This window comes from Tupaia chinensis, unplaced genomic scaffold (genome assembly GCF_000334495.1).
Source record: "Tupaia chinensis unplaced genomic scaffold, TupChi_1.0 Scaffold000523_1, whole genome shotgun sequence".
Taxonomy (NCBI): Eukaryota; Metazoa; Chordata; class Mammalia; order Scandentia; family Tupaiidae; genus Tupaia; species Tupaia belangeri.
The window spans coordinates 574,577-596,042 of record NW_006160036.1 but is presented as its reverse complement, the minus strand read 5'-3'; the positions used below and the strand labels follow the sequence as shown (position 1 = coordinate 596,042).

At 52.0% G+C, this 21,466-nt stretch overlaps 1 protein-coding gene and 1 long non-coding RNA gene across 2 annotated transcripts in view; both read left to right on the top strand.

Annotated features, from left to right (window-relative positions):
- The window catches only part of LOC102486502 (uncharacterized), an 83,132-nt gene extending 63,007 nt beyond the window's left edge, over positions 1-20,125 (top strand). Inside the window, exons 2-3 of the long non-coding RNA XR_335748.2 lie at positions 4,260-4,326; positions 19,996-20,125. This is a non-coding gene — a long non-coding RNA (uncharacterized LOC102486502). The remainder of the gene's footprint in view (positions 1-4,259; positions 4,327-19,995) is intronic.
- Positions 20,126-20,143: 18 nt separating this feature from the next.
- Positions 20,144-21,466, top strand: part of SMPD3 (sphingomyelin phosphodiesterase 3) — a 15,901-nt gene continuing 14,578 nt past the window's right edge. Inside the window, 2 exon segments of the mRNA XM_006156913.1 lie at positions 20,144-21,112; positions 21,115-21,447. Of these exon segments, the coding sequence (XP_006156975.1) occupies positions 20,192-21,112; positions 21,115-21,447 (1,254 nt within the window). The 5' untranslated portion in view covers positions 20,144-20,191.

Sequence of the window (21,466 nt, the reverse complement as noted above, 5' to 3'; positions counted from 1 at the left end):
GTTTGAGTCCTCGACCTGGTGTCTTTCCTTCTCTCTCTCTCTCTCTCTCTCTCGTCAAATTAAAATGAATGAATAAATAAAATTAAATGAATAATTCTTTAAATTTCACAGACAAAAAAATAACAAATGAATGACTACTCTAATTTCCCATTAGTTGATGTCCTAGCCTCTGTTCACTGAGGTGAAGGCACTGCCTCACTCACTGGAAGATCTGGCTAAATCATCCGGGTGAGACACTCATCTCCTCAGAGACCTTAGAAGTCTGAGGGGGCAGTTCCTCTCACCAGCCATTCTTAATAATTACATTGAGAAATAAGGGTATGTTTGCACGTTTTCCCACCAAGTTCTCAATCAAATGCACAGACAGGCCACCTGAGCATATTTGTTCAGCCACACCTCTCCCCATACCCTTGGGGCCTACGGGACCAGGGTTTCCAGTCGAGAGCTTTCCCCAAGACCAGCAGCTGCTCCCCATTCTCACCCTAAGTTTCTACAGTAGAATGAGGCTGGGCAGTCTTGGGTCTGCATGAAATTTGACTTTGACACTCAACGGGAGGGCTGTGTGACCTTGGGTATGTTACCAAAGCACCCTAGGCTTGCGCCTCCTCAAGTTCCTAGCCCTAGTACTGCCATATAGATAAATAAATCCACTTCCTTTTGACCTTTGCACACATTATTTGTGAACTATGAAGTTAGTGTTCTTTTCTTTCTTTTTATTTTTTTTTAAGGTTTTTGTTATAGTGTGTGTGCACTTGCCAGAGAGAGAGAGACAGAGAGCGAAAATGAGAAATCACCTCCCAGGGGCCATACCGAACCCCTTCACCTCCATTCTCCTCCTGGAATTTTGGACATTACACGCACATGAGCCTGGTGTGATTTTCTTTTCTAAGAATTATTTTATTTAACTTTATTTATTTATTTAATTTGACCACAGAGAGAGAGAAAGTGAGAGGACAAAGTGAGAGAGAGAAAGCCATGAGGTCCGAGACTCAAACCGCAGTTGGCCATGTGGGAGTCCAGTGCCCTTAACCACCATGCCACCTGCTGGCCCCAAGCCTGGTGTGATTTTCAAGCTAACAGGTCCAAGATTCGAACCATGGTTGGTTGTGTGGGAGTCCAGTGCCGTAACCCCCATGGCTGCTTGCTAGCCCTGAAGTTAGTATTATTTCAAGAAAGCAGAAACTGAGGCTTGGAGAGGTGCCCTTTCCAAGGCCACTACTGATTCTGGGGAGCCGGTCCATCTAACTCCATTGCCCAGGAGATGCAGAGGCATCCAGGAAACTAACCAAGCTCAGTGCATCCAGGGACATGGGCTCACTTAGAGCTGCACGTCCGTGAGGGTCACTCCAGGTGCTGGTCTGCGGTCTAGGAGCCTGTGGGCTTGAGGCCTCCTGGTGGATAGACAGACAGGCAGGCAGGCAGGCGCGTGCTTTGGACCACTGTTGGCTCTGTGGACACTGCCTTGCTGTGCTGGGTAAACGACACACTTTCCATGCCCGCCCCCCAGGCCTGTCCACTCCCAGAGTCTATTTAAGCCAGAGGCCCCCACTTCGTCCAGACACAGCCAGCTTCCAGAGCCAGGAGAGCAGCACTGCAGCTCTGCCACCCAGGGATGAAAGGTCCTTCTGTTTCACCATTTCCTACCGGTGCGTTTGTGAACCATGCTGCGTTGGGTTGCAAAGGGAGCTGATTCTGCTTGCCTGAGAGTATATTGAGGTGTGGAGCTGACAGAGGGAGGCTCTGATTGAATTTTTCCCATTTCTAATCTCTGACTTGACGGGATCTTATTTTCAAAGAGGGAGAAAGGCTATAGTTTTTGAAAGGACAGGGAAGAGCATATTTCAAAACAAGGTCTGGCTCAGAATCTCAATGTTCTGCATGTTTTCTTTTTCTTTTAAGAAGAGAAAAGGGCCTATAATTTCAAGGTTGTAGAAATTCCATTTCCCCTCAGGAACCCCTCCCTAGACAGTCAGTTCCTGTCATTTAATACTATTTTGAAAAAAAAAAATGCAGGCTATTTTTCAGAAGAGTTTGATTGGGGGCGAGTAATCTGCGCAGCTGGCGGGAGAACAATTTGGGGAATGTCAGAGGCTAAAAACCTTCCTAACTTCTCATTGAGAAATGAGGAGTGAGTTTCTCCCCACCAGGAGAGAGGGCAGTGGGGGCTAGAAGTTGCACTGGCCCGGTGGCCCAGTAGAGGCCTGCCTTTTATATCCACTTTTAGATACTTGCTAGCCTGTGGTCCAGGGTCGATCAGTCCAGAAGGAGGGCGAAAGACATTCACACAGGTCCTCAGCCCGCTGAGAGTGAGGAGGCAGGCATGCGAGGGACATGAGATGGCCTCCAGGATAGCAGGCCATCCTCTGACTTCCCAGCAGTCAATGGGGGAGAGAAGCATGCTAGGTACTTAGCTCAGAGTGAACAGGCCGGGGAAATTCCTAAGAAACTAGGGCAATGGGACTAGCAGTAGTTAAGGTATTGGACTCCCACTTAGTGGTTAAGGTGCTGGACACCCACATAGTTGACTGCAGTTGGGTCCTGGACCCAGCAGCTTGACACTCATGTCAGGTGCATGTGCATGCATGTCTAAAGTCCCAAGAGGAGAATGGAGGAGAAGGGATTGCGGCGTGACCATCCTTCTGGGTGGGTGATTTTTCACTTTCCTCTCTCTGTATCTCTCTGTCTCTCTGGTGAGTGCACATGCCCTATAGCAAAAATCTCTTTTTAAAAAAGAGGGGATCCTACGCCATCACATGCAATATATGGATCTTGGGGACTCTGGCTTCCTTCTTCCCACTCTGATCTGGCCACAAATACTTATGTTCCTTTGGTACTGACCATAGCCATTCAAGGTTTCACAGTGGCCCTGGTGTTACAGAAGAGGGGGTGGTACCTGAGGCTCAGAGGTTAAGCGACTTGCCCAGACCATCCAGCTGTTTAACAGTGTCTAGAATACAACCTGGTCTCACCAGAACCCACATCTTTTCTCTGTAGATTCTTTTCTATGTAGAAGGGAGTGACTATTTGCCACAGAGGAGACACTCCCACCAGCACCTCTGCCTGTCTTTGGCCAGGGGACAGAAAATGGATTGAAACTCAGATTTCAGATTTTTCTGAGACAGTTTTGGTGATCTGTGAAATAAGTATATATGAGGAGGGACCTTGAGGAGTGAGGTCACTCTCCTTGGGATATGGGGGGTGGTAAGAGGGCAGCTGAACTGTTTTGAGATGATGGAGAGCACATGGAGAGCCATGCGGAGCAGGGGCTGAAAAAAGCCAGACAGGGCCTGAGGTCAGGGGGTGGGACTTCGGGGCAAAGGATTTTACCTAGGTCTAGAAGGGGAACTGAAGAGTTGGGACAGGGCCTGAGGCCAGGGAACGACATCAGAGAGCTGCACAAGATCAGGGATCAGGGGATGCGGCAACACCTGAGGGCAGGGCAGAGCTAGAGGGGCAGAGACAGAGGCTAGGCCTACAAACAGGGACTGGGGCCTCAGTGTAGGAGGGCCGTGTCCCCAGGATACAATGTCAGGATCCCTGGGCTGGGTCAGCAAGGGGTGCACGGAGCCCTTGTCATCATGTCCAAAGGCCTCCGCTCACTTGATCCCTCCTCCACTATCCCCCCTTTAGGCCTCCATGGATTCACTCAGCGTCTCAACTGAGACTCCCTCCCCCAGCTTGTCTACTGCCTCCTCTTACCTGCTGCCAGATCCCTCTAGTTCTCCGAGCGGCCTCTTACCCCTTGTTATTCCCATCTCAGTGGCCGCTGACCCTCTTCATGGATCTGGGATTAGCTTTTCCCCACCTGCAGGTATCTCTTTGAGGCAGAGATTGCAGGAAGCTCTGATTGTTTCAGTTCTCCTATCAGATCAAACCCAGGCAGCAGCCAGATCCCTGAAATTGCCTTTCCACCGGCTGCCATGCCCGCACTCTGGACTGGCCTAGGTCCATCTGTCCACGTGGAGGGTTCAATCCGTCCCATCCTGGTGTCCTCCCCACCTGCCAGGTCTCTTCCCCCATGTCTGTCCAGGTCTGCCACACAAATCTCCACCCCCTCAGGCTGCACTTTGTCTGCAGGGATGTAGGGACGGGCAGGCCCACGCCCTTGCCCTGGCAAGAGAGGGTGTGGCGGTACCTGTAGCACAGGTGGGGCCCCTCGGTCTTTGTACCTGGCTCACCTGCTCTGTGCTGCTCTGAAGCTACGGGCTAAGTTCCGGAGATTGTTCGAGCACTTCTGAAAACTGCTTATCTCCTTTCAGGTCCTGATTCTGTGGTGGCATCCCATTTTCAGAGGGAAGAACAAAATCCGAGTGACTCCCTCCTCAGGTAAGACCGAGGCTTCTGGAACCACCAGAGCGGAGTGGGCGGTTCTACTCCAGGCCTCTCCCCACCAGCTGCTTGTTAATGTTTTATATAAAGAGATGAGCTTGTTTGAGCAAAGATTCTGCTGCTTGGTTAAAAGGTCTGAGAACCACAGCTGTGGAATAAGCAATCTGGAGCATACCTGTTGGGTCCCATCCCGAACCCCCTCATGGGGAGTATAGTGCCAGCCCTAGGGGGGTATGTCTGCACACCCCATCTCTGAAGAAAAGGTGAACTCCTTCAATACATAGGCAAGCACTTCAGCACTTCAGAAATGTGAAGGGGTATGAGTTAAAAATCCTGGAAAATGGAACTAGATGTCACCGCCCAGTACATCAGCAGAAAAATTAATGCTGAAACAATTGCTAGTAAAGATGTGACACCATCTTGGTAGAAGCAGTTTGGCACTGTATATCAGAAACTTTATTATTCATTGAGTAATCCTTCTCTTGACTCCATCCTAAAGAAACAATGTAAATTATTGGGGCTTTCTCAGGATAAAAAGCAGAAATTAGCAACACAGTGACCACCTGACAGGCAGGAGCCTTAGACCAGGACCCAGCATAGCAAGACCATCTCAAAACCCACCCTTTCCCATATAATGACAAATTAGTGTTTTTAGGATTATCAGTGAGGGCACCAGGCTGGAGGCCAGGATATCTGGGAGGTCCAAGCTGGTGGTGACTGGAGGGAAGAACAAAAGGGGGAGATGGATGAGCCCAGCAGACCCCAGAGAAGGAAAAAGATCAGTGGGGTCTTCACTAAGGGCTCTGGGGGTGGGGATGGCAAATATAACCTTTGGGAGACTGAAAAAAGGGGCAAAGATCTGGTTTCATGGGAACTAAGGGGGAAGAATAAAGGTGAATAGCTAGTAACTACATTATCCCTCTGCCAGGAACTTGTCCTGGAAGTAAGAGCGAGTTGGTGCTCATTTACATATTTTAATATGTCTGCATATTATATTTAGTATTGGTTAGAAAGAAAGAGGAAATTGGAGACCAGTGACCTGATTGCAATTTTCAAGGACTGTCATTTACCTGTCTTAGTTTCCTCACCTGTACGTGTGTCCAACTGTACCCATATGGGTTTCTTGTGTGGTGTAGACGCATCTTCAGCGTGAGAGTGCTTTCTATGACATGTGTGTGTGCTGCCTGGCATCTGCTCTGATGTTCCACAAGGTGAATCTCTTTTTTTTTTTTTTCTTTTTAAGTTTATTTATTCAGTTCTTCCATGAGAGAGAGCGAGAGAGAGAGAGAGAGAGACAGTATTCCCAATAAGGTCTTGACTCCACAATCCACCTCGCCTTCAGCCAGCTTCTGGTCATGGGCAAACTCAAGCTTGGTGTATTTAGGGAGGTCTCCACACTTGAACTGTGAACCTTCCAATGCAGGACAGTCTCACAGTGCATCATATTTTACCTCTGCACCACTGATTGGCTATTTTGATACTTATTCCAGTTTCATATCTTTCCTGTGGACTGGAAAGGAACGGAGGGAGGGGAAGATTGAGGTCTTGAGCAGCCTGCAGGTGGCCTCAGACAGCTGGACTGCTGAAGCCATTCTAACTGGCTCCAGGTCAGCAGGGAGAAAGGCTGCCACTTGCCAGTCAGTCAGCAGGGGTCCCTATTATCTGTCTGCTGTGCACACAGCTAGGTCAGGTGATAGAATAACATACTGAGTGCCTCTGGGGGGTAGTGGGTGGAGGGAGATGAACCTCATTTGACCTCAGAGTTATAAATCAGACCTGCAGTTCTTGGGACTGGAGGTTGGAGTAGGTGGGTGAGCACTTCACCTACATCATTTGAGCTCCATATGGGCAGGGTCCCTGGTCCTGTAGAGACACCCACAGGGCTACACACCCAAGGCCCTCTCTGCTTTACCCTGAGGGATGGAATGTGCCTACACAGCTGAGACTCCTGGCTCTCTTTCCAGCTTGGAAATCCAAAGGTGTCAGACCTGAGAGGGGCTGGTCACCTTTCTGGTGCACGGACTGTAAGCCTGTGCAATCCATGAGAAAGAAGCAGTCTGTCTGAGCCAGGCCAAAGGTCTGCTAGTTATCCCTGGGGTCATGGGGGGTTGGGCTGGGGTTGGGTGAGAAGAGCATCACTGGGACTCATGAATCTCCAAGCTTCTCTGCTGAGGCCTTAGCACACGTGAGGGCTGTCAAAAGCCAGACCTAGTGAAGGCATGGAAGTCTAGAAGGGCATGATGGGGAGCTGCTCAGGTCAGAGTCCCTGGGGCTCTAGGAGCAGGTAGAGACACACAGAGAGTAGGAAGATCCTGTCTTCCACTGCCTGGGTGCCTGGCATCTTCCTGGGGCAAGCAGGGACCACTAGAGGGATTAACCAGAAAAATGTGGTCTGGTGTATAGTTTGGAAAGGTCCCAACAGACACAACTGCAATGGTGCAGGTGGTAGGGCACCAAGTGCGGTATTGGAGCTGGATGAGGGGGGCCGGGTTTGGATCCTAAGTCAACCTGAACATTCGAGGTGCACCTGCATATGTATGTGAGCCTGACTGTCTAGAAGGCTGGGGGAAAGATTGTGGTCTGGCCACACCTTGTCAAGGGTACCTCACTCTCTCTCACACACACATACGTATACTCAAAAATAAATAAATTTTAATTTAAAAAAAAGGAAGGAAGGAGATTCTTTATTTATTTATTTATTTATTTATTTTTGAGAGGTTTTTCACTATAGGGCGTGTGCGCTCGCCAGACAGACAGAGAAAGACAGAAAGCAGAAATCACCTCCCAGGAGGGATGGTCACGCCGCAATCCCTTCTCCATTCTCCTCTCGGGATCTTGGGCACGCACGCACACGCGCCCGGCATGAGTTTTAAGCCACTGGGTCCGGGACATGAACCATGGTCGACTACGTGGGAATCCAGCGATATAGCCATTACGCTAACTGCTGGTCCCGGAAGGAGATTCTGAGAAGGAGCAATCCCAAGAGCAAGAGTGAGGAGCAAAGATGGTGACCAGGACCAAAGGGCAGAGAGTGGAGAAACAGATAAGGAATCACACAGTGTAAACCTCCTGCTAGGCCTATTTCTTAAAGAAAATCTGGTTGAAACTGCATGGACTATTTTCTCATTGGTGCTGACCTCTGTTCTGGATGTTTCCTTTCTCAGACTTTATCAGAAACCCCAGTGAGGCATGCCATCTACCTTCTCTCTGGTGGCAGGGACGCAGGCAGCCACAGCTGGGTGGAAGGTCTCTCAGTCTTCCTAGTGTGCAGGACTCAGCCATGCCAGCAGGCTCTGTGTGGGAAGGGTTACTCAGTCACTTAATCTGCAAGGTGTGGGCAGGGCACCATCCAGACAGTCTGAGCACTTCATCACTGCACACCCAGTTGGGGTAAACTGTAAGTGGATCCCCTCAGGCCCGTGCTCCTCCATTGCTCCTTCCCGACATCTCCTTGCCGGTAGTCAGGGATCTGGCGGTAATCATGGTCAGCCAGGGTGTGGCCTGGCAGCAGGGCTTGCTGAGTGGCTCCACCTCCCTGTGTCCACTCTCAGCTCTTCTGTCCTTTCACCTTACTTGCGTCTCCCCGTCATTGCTTGCTTCCCTCAACGCCTTCCAGCTACCTGTCTCTACACTTCTCTAGAGGATTCCCCCAACCCTCAAACATACATACCTAGAAGGCAAAGTCTCTGCTGTGAAGCCGAAGCAGTCACAGAGCTGCACCAGCCTCACTGAGCACCCCATTCTCCCTGCTTAACAACTGCTGCCCTAACCCTTCCCCTCGCCAGCCTTGTGAGTACCCAACAGCCAGTGTGTGAGAACGGATCCACAGGTTCCAGGAGGCAGAACCATGGGCTGGTGAGAGGAGGCAGAGTATGGAGAAGTCCAGGGCTCAAAGACCTGTCAGTGTTTGACCACGCCTGATCCCTTGCCTTAGACTCTGAAGCATCTAGAATAGGCTGTTGGCTCCTCCCTAGTACCTAGCACTGCCTCTTGCTCATCCCTACAGGCCCTGCTTGGTCCCAGCCCATATAGTAACCTCCGGCAGAGATTTCCCACAGATACACTTCTCCATGTCTGTGGATTTACCTCTCTGCCTGTACCCTCCGAGCAACTGCCTCTCTGGGCAGAAATGGTTTCCGCTAAAAATTAAGATGGAAGCTCAGCTCCCCTGATGTCTCATGACCCTGGAGCACCAAGGGCACAAAGCAGGAATGGACTTTTCCTCAGCCAATCCATCAAGGGAATGAGGAGTGAGCCTTCCACGTCAGGGCAGAGGAACCTCACTATTGCTATCTATCTTTATCTATCTATATTTTTTGAGAGGTTTTTGCTATAGTGTATGGATGCTCACCAGAAAGACAGAGAGAGACAGAAAGCAAGAAATCACCCCCCCCAGGGGGGATGGCCACGCCGCAATCCCTTCTCCTTTCTCCTCTTGGGATCTTGGGCATGCATGCATACGCGCCTGGCATGAGTTTAAGCCACTGGGTCCGGTTCTCAAACTGGAGTCAACTGCATGAGAGTCCAGTGACATAGCCATTATGCAAACTACTGGTCCCAGTTGGCATATCTATCTATCTTAAATCTTTTCTTTCTTCTTTAAGGTAAAGGGAGAGAAAGAGACAGAAATTCCCAAAAAGGGTTTTCATATAGTAATTTACTCCCAGCTTCAGCCAGGCAAGAGTCCTATCCTAGGCTTGGAGGGAGATCTGGACCAAAAGGAAAGGTCTCCCCAGACATTCACAAAGGCAAAGAATGCTTATCTCTTTAACTAGTTGCTCCTGTATGGAGATGTGTGTCTTCATCGGCAATCTGGGTACAAATAGCTGCCACAACCAAGAGTTTTTATCTTTCCTTTCAGAAGTACAAGATTCAACAGCCAAGAGCAGGTGTAGACAAGGTTACCACTACCAGAAGGGAAGGGTTAGTTGGCATCAAGAGCCCCAGAAGACCCTTAGAGCTGAGGAAGGCAATTTTGGTGGCAACACCTAGAGGGAACTTAAGTAGGGCTATAGACGCTCCCCCCACCCAAACACACTATGAATGATTCCTTTCCACCAGTCTCTGATGTGGACAAATGACTAATTCAACAGTTTTAAGCAAATAAATCTCTAAGTCCCATCTCCCTGGGCAACAGACTCTAACTACCCTTAAATCCTTCACAGTTAGATATTCTAGACATGCCTGCCTCACAGGCAGGTCGAAGGCCTCCCCAAGCAAAGGGACCTTGATTTGGTCTGAGCTGGTGCATCCTTTCTCAGGGGAAGGGTTTCTGGCTGATTCTGTAAAGCCAGGGTTCCTAAAGTGCCATGTGCCAAAGAAGGACCTCAGGATAGCAGTGGCTTGAGGTCAAAGCTCTCTGAGGTCTAGAAGGGCCTAAACTCTTAGCACGCATGAATGCTTATCTCTTTAACTAGTTGCTCCTGTATGGAGATGTGTGTCTTCATCGGCAATCTGGGTACAAATAGCTGCCACAACCAAGAGTTTTTATCTTTCCTTTCAGAAGTACAAGATTCAACAGCCAAGAGCAGGTGTAGACAAGGTTACCACTACCAGAAGGGAAGGGTTAGTTGGCATCAAGAGCCCCAGAAGACCCTTAGAGCTGAGGAAGGCAATTTTGGTGGCAACACCTAGAGGGAACTTAAGTAGGGCTATAGACGCTCCCCCCACCCAAACACACTATGAATGATTCCTTTCCACCAGTCTCTGATGTGGACAAATGACTAATTCAACAGTTTTAAGCAAATAAATCTCTAAGTCCCATCTCCCTGGGCAACAGACTCTAACTACCCTTAAATCCTTCACAGTTAGATATTCTAGACATGCCTGCCTCACAGGCAGGTCGAAGGCCTCCCCAAGCAAAGGGACCTTGATTTGGTCTGAGCTGGTGCATCCTTTCTCAGGGGAAGGGTTTCTGGCTGATTCTGTAAAGCCAGGGTTCCTAAAGTGCCATGTGCCAAAGAAGGACCTCAGGATAGCAGTGGCTTGAGGTCAAAGCTCTCTGAGAAGGTCTAGAAGGGCCTAAACTCTTAGCACGCATGAAATTCAGCCTTGGGCCCAGCTGCCCAGGCTGCAGAGAGGCTTGGTGAGATGCTGAGGCCTGATTTTATTTACTCATTCTCACTCATTTGCTTTTTAATGTCTGCATAAATTCTCCTCTAGGACCCCATTTGTTAAATGTTCTTTGCATAGAAAACTTTAGGCTGCATGTGAAACGATTCCCTTCAGAAGAATTTTAGGAAGTCTGTTCTGTTTTAGGAAGGTTTGTCATCTTAATCTGTGTTCTCTGGTGCCTTGAAATGCCTACACACCGCTCAGTCGGCCAATCCATTCCAGGAGGAAATGCTGTACTTAAAATGCAGCCGAACATGGGTCTACATAAACCCTAGCATTTGTGTGACTTGTGTTTAAAATTCTACTCCCACAGAAAGTATGTTGTCATTTCTTCTTAAGCAAAGTATGCTCCCAAGCCTTGTTCGGCTCATAAACCATTGACATCACTCTTCATGTCAGAGAAGCAGGGACGTTGCTGAGACAGAAGCCTTGGCAGCAGAGCCTGAGAGAGGTGAGACTGCTCTGGTCTCCATCCTTGAGTAGAGTCTTCTGAGGAGGGGAGATGACACTGGCCAGCTGGGAATCTGCTGGGGACCAGTGGAGCTTCCTTGGCACTCAGCCGGCCAGGCAGCCCCCCTCAAACAGCAGAAGCCAGAGAATTCACCTAGGGCAGGTGATGAGACCTGGGGAGTCCCAGGATTCCCTGCTTGTGGCTATCTTCAAAACATAGCCCAGTCACAGACCTCAGAACCCAGGCAGACTCAGAGCACTTGCGGTAGGAAGCCCATGCCTGTTACATGCTCCACTGTTGGCATGTCGTCTCCTGATTTGGGCCTGCTTGAGTTCTGCCCAAGAGCCACCCGGTCAGCACTCCGTATGGAGAAAAGCCTGTGAACAAGATGGAGAGCTTAGGCCCCACCCTCAGCATGGAGGACACCTTCACTCCAGGCCACATCTTCCAGCCCAGGCTCAACCTCCATGAGGACAAAGAGACTGGCGAGAGCCTATGGACTTCTGTCTGGACAGACTCCAGGCAGTGATCTGGCTACAGACAAGTTCTTGAGGATCATACAAGGGTCCATGGAATGAGAGACGACACCACTAGAATAGCTCAGGTATGGATTTAGGTGCCAGCAACCATTGAGCTTCTCTATACTGGCCCCCTTTGTGGTCACCAACGATGAATCTGGGGTAGCAGATTGTGTGTGTGGGGAGACAGGGGGTCAGCCAGATCTTTATACTCAGTCCCTACCCTATGACAGGGCCCACGCTCTCAAGACTATGTTCAGAAATCCAAGAACCCAGACCCAGGGGTTCTACTGTTTGAAACATCAGGTCGGCACATGGCCCTGGTACGTGCACCAGCAACCTGGCCTGAGATTTGCTTTTCAGTCATGCACAAATGAGCTTCATCCAGGCTTCCCAGTTCTGACTTGGAAACACCAAACCTGGCTGGTTGAAGGAGAACCCCAGAGCTGCTTGCAGCCTGTTCCTATTCTCAGAAACCACATGGTGCATTAATAGCTCCCATGGAAAGTTTCTTTTTGAAAATTTTATGGCCCCTTTGCCTGCATCTGGCTCCAGCACAGGCCTGTGACTGCTTACACAAGCAGCCCACAACTGGCAGCGCTGATTGCATTCTGCCAGGAGATGGCGCCCCAACAGCCTCACCCTACATCTGAGAAGGTAGGGCGCCCTCTTTGTAAGGCAAACCGCCATGTGAGGTGGAAATCGAAGTCTTCACTATATCTTGACAGCTTTGCAGCAAGGGAATTAACAGTACTAGAGGTAATAAACATAATCATAGAACTGGACCTGTAGCACAGAGGTTAGATGCTGTGAAGAGGAACCACATTCCACAAGGCTGATTAGGGTTCGAGTTCCGACCCCAACAACTTGAAAAACACACTGGGTGCGCACACCCCAGGGATTCTGATGGGATGGAGAGTTGGAGGAAAAAGGACTGTGGTGTGACCAGGCCCATCAAGAGGTGCTTTCTTTCTTTCTCCCTCACTTCCCCATCCCCTCACGTGTATATGCACCCTCTGGTGTTAAATAATGATAATATAGAGGGGAGAAGGCACTTCAATAAGTGCTGCACATGCACCGTCCCCCACTACCCTGAGAGATGACTGATTGACACTGGTGAGCTGAGGCTCGGAGCCTGTTAAGCTGCCTGTGCCAATATGCAGCAGGAAGGCCTCCCCCTGCATGTCCCATGCCAGAGTTTTTGCTCATATCATCTGTCTGCATTCACTGCTGTGTCCAGAGGGATGCTCATGAGGTGCATGTGCCAGGTCCTGCAGGACCTCCTAGGACTCAGGAGGGAGGCTGCACTTGGCCCTGAGAGCAGCCAAAGGGATGCCACAGGAGGTCTGTCCACAAGAGGAGCTGATAAGAGTCAAACGATAGAAAGATCACATGCTCCTGGTATATACTAGACACGATCTCTTTGGTAGCAAGGGACAGAAACCAAACTCAAAAAGATGTGAGCAAACAAAAGGAACTTACTGACTCATTCATTAGAAAGTCTGCAGTTGTGGGAGCAGCAAATGGCATGGACTCCATTACATTGCTGGACTCCCACGTAGTGGACCGCGGTTCAAGTCTCAAACTGGGCGTCTTAAAACTCACATCAGGCATGTGTACATGCGTGCCCAAGATCCCAAGAGGAGAATGGAGGAGAAAGGATTGTGGCGTGACCATCCCCTCTGGGGTGTGATTTCTCGCTTTCTGTCTCTATGTCTCTCTCATCTCTCCAGCAAGCGCACACACCCTATTGCAAAAATCTCTCTAAAATATGTCTGCATTTGTGTTGGCTTCAGGCATAAGGAGATCAGAGCTCGAAGATGTCACCAGGACTCCTCTCTCTTTCAAGCCTTAAGGTCTATTTTCCTCTGAATTGGATTCATTCCCATGAAGGCTCCAGAACTTCTGGCCTTTACTGCCTCAATCTCAGAGGAAACACAAGCCTTTTTCTTAATCCCATAAGAATTCCAGGGAAGGCTTAGGTTAGTCTGGCTATGCCAGGTGACCATCTAGCCTGGGGCTGCGAGGCTGTGTCAGGCTGGGCCTTGGCCTAGACTCAAGGCTCCATCCAGGACATGCTAACAGATACATGCTTGATTAGAGTGACATGAGGGTGTGCAGGGCAGGGAGGGCTTCAGGGAGAAATAGGCAGGTGCTTTGGATCTAGGAAGATTAGGAGGTGTTCACTGTGCCCTTGGGAGTCACTGCCACAGCCCAGGTTCATATCGGACCCCAGGCCCAGTTGTCTGGGAAATGGCTTTCAGGGTTAGCCTGGATTTGTCATTCAAAAAGGCATCCTCTTCAGTCTCTCTTGGTCCTCCCAGTGATGAGTTGACTCCAAGTTTCAGCAGCTCCGAGCTCACGTTGCCATGCCAACTCCTCCGGCAGGCATTCAGGCAGAAAGGGGCCGGACGATCTTGGTGCCGCTGGCGGATGCAGGCTCATTCAGCTAATTGGATTGGAGCAATCCATGTGGCCTTTTCTGGGGCTTGGCCCAGCTCCTGTTTAGACATGAGCTTTTGGGCACAGAGAGGACTTGGAGGGGATCTCTCTGCTCCAGGACTCCCAGCTCTGCTGTGGGAAGAGAGGGTTCAACAGGCATAAGGACTAGAGGACAGGGTGTTGAAGGAGGGACAGTTCCAATCCCAGTTCCTAAATGGGGAAACTCCCAACCCTCATCAACTTGCCAGATGCCCCCATGCTCACAGATCCTCGGAAGATGGTGTAGGCTTCTTCAGAGGGGCCAGGGCTGGCCTCAGCCAGCAGAATTGGTCTGCTGAAGGAGAAATTCAAATTTAAGTCAGTGTCCCCCTTAGGACCTTTGAGCCTATATAGGCAGGTCCTGTTTCCCAGGGTACTGGAGAGGAGGGGCAGCTGTCTTGGTGCCAATAGAATGTAGTGTCCAGCTTACCCAAACAGGACCAGCCTGAGTAGCCCTACTCCTGAGGATGCCCTCTCCTGATGACAGCAGACCAGCTGGTTAAAGTCCTTAGGCCACTGTCTAGGGGGAGAGGCCTCTGAGCAGCCATGGTCCCCCTTTCCTATGCTGTGCAGGTCAGTTAGCAGCCAGGTGTCTCGCAGTGTTGCCAGGTTAACTGCAAAGCACTGGCCACCTGCAGGAGCAGCAGCAGCATGGAGCTGCATGTTGCTGATGCCCCACGACTGCCCAGGAGAGACTGGGATGTGGCTCTTAGGTCACAAGTCCACTTCTTCTCTCAGATGCACTTAGGGTTATGCAGGCTCCCAGATCCCTGGGCAAGTTCCCCTCCTCCTTGGGCCATCAACCTGTGAACCATATGAACTCTCTGTCCACCTAGGCTCCAAGGCCCAGTGCAGCCCTCACTGCATGGGAGAGGAACAAATTGATGAAGGATGGCATTTCTAAGGATCCTGGGGCACTTTGGGTGAGTGAGAGTCCTAGAGGGTCCATGAATTTCAGGCTGACCCTCAGAACAGGGCCTAGACCACCAGCTAGAGGGGGCAGATAGAGCACCTAGGGGCCAGCCTAAGGGGAGGGTGGTCCAGAGATCCTACAAGTGGGGAGGGGGAAGGGAAGGAACAGGGTTGGCCAGCCCATCAGACTGGTCTCCTTTAGTTCTCATGATAGCTTTGGGGTTTCATTCAGGTTGGCCTGACACCTACACCCTAGCTGAATGATACAGTGATGCTGAGTCAAGATCTCCACTTCTAGGAGAGGGAGGCTGACTCCCAGGAGCCCTGCCTTGGGGCACAGTGTGGCCTGCACTGACTCCAGGGCTCAGGAGTGACCGTGGGCCTGACTGTGTGGTATTCCAGCTTAGCTCTGGAACTCATGGTATTGGGGGGAATGTGGTGTTCTGGGCCACTCTGGAAGTACACGCTGGTATTCAAAAACAGGGCAAGCCCAGAGAGGATTGCTGGCTCTAAATCAGGAACCCTGAAAGAGCAATCCTGTTCCTGAGATTGAGCCCCACCAGGTGACCACAGTTGACTTTGCTCGGTAGAGCTGCCAGCCAGACACAGATGCAGAGAAATAGGGGCTGGCCCAGCCTTGAAGGAGTGCAGGCTAGAGAAAGGGGACTGCCAGGGGTGGGGCCAAGCACCTGCAGGCCCTGGGAAGCCACATCCCACCCTGGCCACCCCTCTGCGGGCTTGCGCATTCTCGGAGAAGCTGCCAGCCTCCACTGTTTCACTCTAGCTCTCCTTTTTCGTGGGAAAGTGTACATCAGACTAATTAGTGTGTTGTTGTTTGTTTACCCTCCGTTCATTTCCCTGAGACAAAATAATTAAGCACAGTGCCATGGAAGCCGCGCCATCGGTGGCAGTCCCTTTTGTGTCTCCTGCGTCAGCAGCTTCTGTGCTTAGATGCAGGGAATGCAGGCGGGCGTGGGTGGGCAGCACCTGGAGGGGGCTCTTCCTATCCAGGGCACTAAGAAGGAGAGGCCTGTGAGGTGCTCTGGGCAGAGGACTCAGGGCAGATGTGAAGGCCTGAGATACTCGAACCTGCCTCATTTTAGAGGAGTTTGCTGGCCCCAGGGCTGCCAGCCACCGCAAATCCCATCATGTCTGAATGAAGACCAAAAATATCCCAGTGCCCAGCCCAGGAGAGGCAGAGGATCAAGCTGGCCATTCACCGGCACTGCAGGCAGGGTAGGAAGGATTTTTTGAGTCTCAGCAAGTGTAAGAGGGACACAGGACAGCTGAAAAGGAAAGATCTCCCCCACCCTCTGTCCAGCTCATAGTTCATCCTACCCTGGCCGGCCAGTGTTGGGGAAGAGCCACGGGGGAAAGCAGGTGGAGGAATTTATTTCAGGAACCCTTTGATGAAGCGAGGCAACAGCTGCCTCTGACCCATGGAGGCACAACAGCCACCCCGTGCAGCATAGACAGTTCTTGGACGGCAGCGCGATGTGAACAGGACAGCTCTCTCTCAAATCCTTTCTCCAGAAGTGTCACCACAGACCTGGCCTGACTCCTGCTACCAATGACAGAGTTCTCCAGAGGAGCAAGTGTAAGAGGGACACAGGACAGCTGAAAAGGAAAGATCTCCCCCACCCTCTGTCCAGCTCATAGTTCATCCTACCCTGGCCGGCCAGTGTTGGGGAAGAGCCACGGGGGAAAGCAGGTGGAGGAATTTATTTCAGGAACCCTTTGATGAAGCGAGGCAACAGCTGCCTCTGACCCATGGAGGCACAACAGCCACCCCGTGCAGCATAGACAGTTCTTGGACGGCAGCGCGATGTGAACAGGACAGCTCTCTCTCAAATCCTTTCTCCAGAAGTGTCACCACAGACCTGGCCTGACTCCTGCTACCAATGACAGAGTTCTCCAGAGGCTGGACAATCCCATCGGCTCCACCTTCCCAGCCTCTGTCACCCTGGAGATAGCAAGGCCCATTCATTCATTTTCTCATTTGTTCTTTCCCTCCACAAGCGCAAGGCCGCATCCCGGACTCTGCCACACAGACATGGGCCCGATGCAGTTCACAGTCTGCCGGGAATCCCAGATGTTAGTCCAGCTCCTGGTAGGATGGCAACGTAGTGTGGAGAGAGTTTGGGTGGGGCCAGGGAAAGCCCCTGAAGGGGAAGCATCTCAGCTGAGCCCTAAAGGGTAAAGAGCAGCTGACAGGAGACTGGGCAGGAGTTTCAGGCAGAGGTGGCAGGTGTGAAGGCCTGGCAGTCGGGCAACAGGGTGCATCTGGGATGCTGGAGGCCTCTCCTGCTGGTGCAGCTAGGCTGAGGGTGAGTGAAGAAGTTGGTAGAGGCAGGAGCACAAAGGGCCCCTAGACAGAGACTGTCCCCCAAAACAGGGGGACCACCAAAGGGAAGGAAATAATCAGATTGTGTTCAGGACAGTGGGTTGGGGCTGCAGCTGAGAAAGGGTGAGACAGTGAGAGGTGCCAAAGGAGTCAGGAGAAGATGGCGTCACTGAGCTGGTGATCTTAGGCCAGAGAGATGAGGAGAGAAGTGAGGGAGACTTGGGAGTGGGCTTCATCTGTGAATCTGGGGCAATGTCTAGAGGGTCCAAGAGTCTGGCCTAAACCCTACTCTAGGATCTTGGTGCAGGAGCTGCTGGAGACAGGGTGGTGGTAGTGGTGACACCATCCTGCCTCACGTTGTCCCCCACTGGGACAGGACCTATAGGTTCCTCCTCTGGCCTCAACTGGCCCAGCAGAGATGACTCCACATAGGTGGCTCCCATCCTCTCCTACAGCTGTCACTCTGGCCTGTCTGACACTAGTGGCCCCACAGTGAGGGTTGCACGTTTGTTGAGGTTGGTCCAACCCACCCAGTTGTGCAGGAGAGCAAGTAGTCACCCCACTCCCGGTCAGAATCATCTCGTGGCAGTGAAATTACTGGGATTTTTAAAGAAATAATGAGTGACTACATCTTGGAATTTCCCAAGCAGATGGAAGACAGAGGCAACCTCTGGACACCCCAACCCCTCTGAGCACTGAGCTGAGAACATTGACCAGAACGAGACAGAACAGGCCCCAGATTTCTCCCAGGTCTAGCACAGGGCTGGCTAAGAAGGAGCCATTTCCCACTGCTCCTGGTCGCTTGGCTGTTTCTGCCACACACACCCACAGCTCCCTCCTGCAACCTGGCAGCATTTACTTCAGGGTAATTTCTCCTGAAGAAAGTAAAATCCCTGTGACATGCATTCGTCAGAATCAGGCACAGCCACCAGCTTAGGCTCATCTTTAGACATTAGCCCTGGCCTGTCCCCACCATGTCAGCCCCAGAGATTGAGGCCAAAGGGGTATGCTTAGGGCATCGCTAAGCCTTGCACAACCCCTTCCTCACACCGTGGATGGATGGGCAGGAAAACAGCTACTCCTCTCTGCCCAGAGGTGTCGCAGATCACCCTTTACTCCTTCAGGCCACCTCCCGAGTATCTGCCAGTGTGGCCTGGGGCTCCAGTGTCCTTGTGCAGTCCTTTCCTTCCAGATGCTCCCAGTCTACTGGGAAGGTGGACCCAACCATTTGTGACATAACTGCAGGGGTGGGGCCGCTTACAAGAGGGATAAGAGACCTCCTTATGGGGTCCTGGGATGACCAAGGATTCAGGAGGAAGAGGAGAGGGTGTGGGACCAGGAGGGATGGCTCCAGAGGTTCAGAACCACCAACGTGCCAGGGCCAGCACTGTGCTAGGTTGGTGTGGCAGTGGTCGGAAGGTGAACAGCAGCTGCTTTGGCTATGACTGGATTACACTATACAAACTTCACCACAGAATGACTGCCACAGGCCCTGGGAGGTTGGGCAAACACTCCAGACTCTTGTCTTTATTGATTTTATATTCAGCACAATAAATGCACCTGGTGGCCTCCCTCAGGCTAGGCCCTGGGGCCCTCTGTGAGACCCACTGTGACTCCTGCACAGTCTAGGACTGGGGCCCAGGGTGACTACCCAGATGGCCATGGCTACACTTGGAGGACTTGTGGGAAGCAATTAAAGCTTAGGCCAGACCCACACAGCCCTAGAGAGCTTCCCTAAGTCACAGTGACTGTTAGGGTCTCCTCGAAGTGGGTAACTCAGGTCATTCTAGAAGATCTTAAGTCACAGACTTTGCCTGGATCCTTGCTGAAGGAGGGTTCCTGTTGTAGGTCAGCGGGGGTGGGAACACAGGGCTTGATCTCAGGCTGTAGGCTGGGGCTGCGGTGAGAGCCTGGCCGTGGGTAGGGCCACCCTCCACTCAGAGCCTTGCCAGTCATGCTGCCCTCACCTGAGATCCTCTGGAACTTTTTGTTTTTTTGCTAGTTTTTCTCACTCTGACCTGGACTAGCTGGTATTTAACAACAGGTGTTTGCAGCTCCTCTGACCTAGAGCGACCTGCCTACCCATTCTAAACACACCCCTGACTCCTGGTGGACTCTGGCTGTTTTGGGCCACTGTTGGCCTGGGCATCCTCTAGAATCCCAGGCCTGCCCCCCTTTTCACCCACAAGCTGTGTCCCTCCAAAATCCTGAAACTTTTTTCTTTCTTTTCTTTTTCTTTTTCTTTTCTTTCTTTCTTTCTTTCTTTTTTCTTTCTTTTTTTTTTTTTTTTTTAGTTTTTTTTGCTAAAGGTGGGGGGCATTTTCACGCCATAGGATGCGTGCACTCTCCAGAAAGACAGACAGAGACAGAGAGACAGAAAGCGAGAAATCACCCCCCCTCACCAGGGGGAATGGCCACACTACAATCCCTTCTCCTCTATTCTCCTCTTGGGATCTTGGGCATACACGCACACACGCCCGGCATGAATTTAAGCCACCAGGTCCAAGACTCGAACTGTGGTCAACTACATGAGAGTCCAGGGTAGCCATTATGCCATCTGCTGTTCCCCCTGAACCATTTTTCAAGTAATTAGGTTACAAGACCAAGATTGAAGTCAGTCAGAGACGGATGTGTTTAAGCCGTTTATCCCAAGAGAACAAAGCACATACAGGCAAGCAAAGTGTGCTGGGCTGTCTCCTGCCCCCCAAGGCCCGTGAGACCCTGCTGCTCCTCAGAACAGCCTGCTGCCATTGGAGGAAGCAGGAATAGGGTGAGCCAGGACAGCCCCGACATCGGCCCTGCTGCCCTAAAGATCACTAAAAGCCCCTCGCTTTCTGTCTCTGCAGGTTCACCAGCAGGCCCTGGTGGCCCAGCATGGCTTGCTGAGAATCATGACCAGTGGGTCAACATTTGCTACTGACCACCTAGAGTCACATCTCGCCAGGAGGTGACCCCTCCTCCAGTTGCCCCCCACCCTCCCACCCCTCCCGCCTGCCACAGACACCATGTAGTAGGGCCGGCTGCGGCGCCCAGTGAGCTGCGATGGTTTTGTACACGACCCCCTTTCCTACGAGCTGTCTGTCCGCCCTGCACGCCGTGTCCTGGGCCCTCATCTTCCCATGTTACTGGCTGTTGGACCGGCTTCTGGCCGCCTTCATACCCGCCACCTGTGAGAAGCGCCAGCGGCCAGACGACCCGTGCTACCTGCAGTTGCTCTGCTCCCACCTCTTCACGCCCGTCTACCTGGCCCTCCTCGTGGCCGCGCTGCCCTTCGCATTTCTTGGCTTCCTCCTCTGGTCCCCTCTGCAGTCTGTCCGCCGGCCCTATATCTATTCGCGGCTGGAAGACAAGAGCCCGGCCGGCGGGGCAGTTCTGCTCAGTGAATGGAAGGGCACAGGAGCTGGCAAAAGCTTCTGCTTCGCCACTGCCAACCTGTGCCTCCTCCCCAACTCGATTGCAAAGACAAACAACCTCTTTAACACCCAAGCACGGGCCAAAGAGATTGGGCAGAGAATCCGCAATGGGGCTGCCCGGCCGCAGATCAAAATCTACATCGATTCACCTACCAACACCTCCATCAGCGCGGCCAGCTTCAGCAGCCTGGTGTCACCGCAGGGTGGTGATGGCGTAGTCAGGGCTGTGCCTGGGAGCATTAAGAGGACAGCTTCTGTGGAATACAAGGGCGATGGCGGGCGTCATTCCAGTGAAGAGGCTGCCAATGGCCCGGCCTCTGGGGACCCGGCCGACGGTGCCACCCTCGAGGATGCCTGCATTGTGCGCATTGGTGGCGAGGAGGGGGGCCGGCCACCTGAAGTTGATGAGCCTGTCACTGGTAGCCAGGCCAGAAATGGGGCCAGTGGAGGCCCAAGGGGCCAGACACCCAACCACAACCAGCGGGATGGAGATTCAGGGAGCCTGGGCAGCCCCTCAGCCTCCAGGGAGTCCCTGGTGAAGGCACGGCAGGAGCCAGCCCAGATGGCAGTGGCGGCGGAGAGCCGGGCGTCAACAGCAAGCTCCTGTACAAGGCTTCGGTAGTGAAGAAGGCAGCTGCGCGCAAGAGGCGGCACCCAGACGAGGCCTTCGACCACGAGGTCTCGGCCTTCTTTCCCGCCAACCTGGACTTCCTGTGCCTGCAGGAGGTGTTTGACAAGCGGGCAGCCGCCAAGTTGAAAGACCAGCGGCAGGGGGTTTTGGAAAAGCGGGCACCCGCCAAGTTGAAAGACCAGCTGCATGGCTACTTTGAGTACATCTTGTATGACGTCGGGGTCTATGGCTGCCCCAGCTGCTGCCGCTTCAAGGTTTTTTACAGCCGCCCCC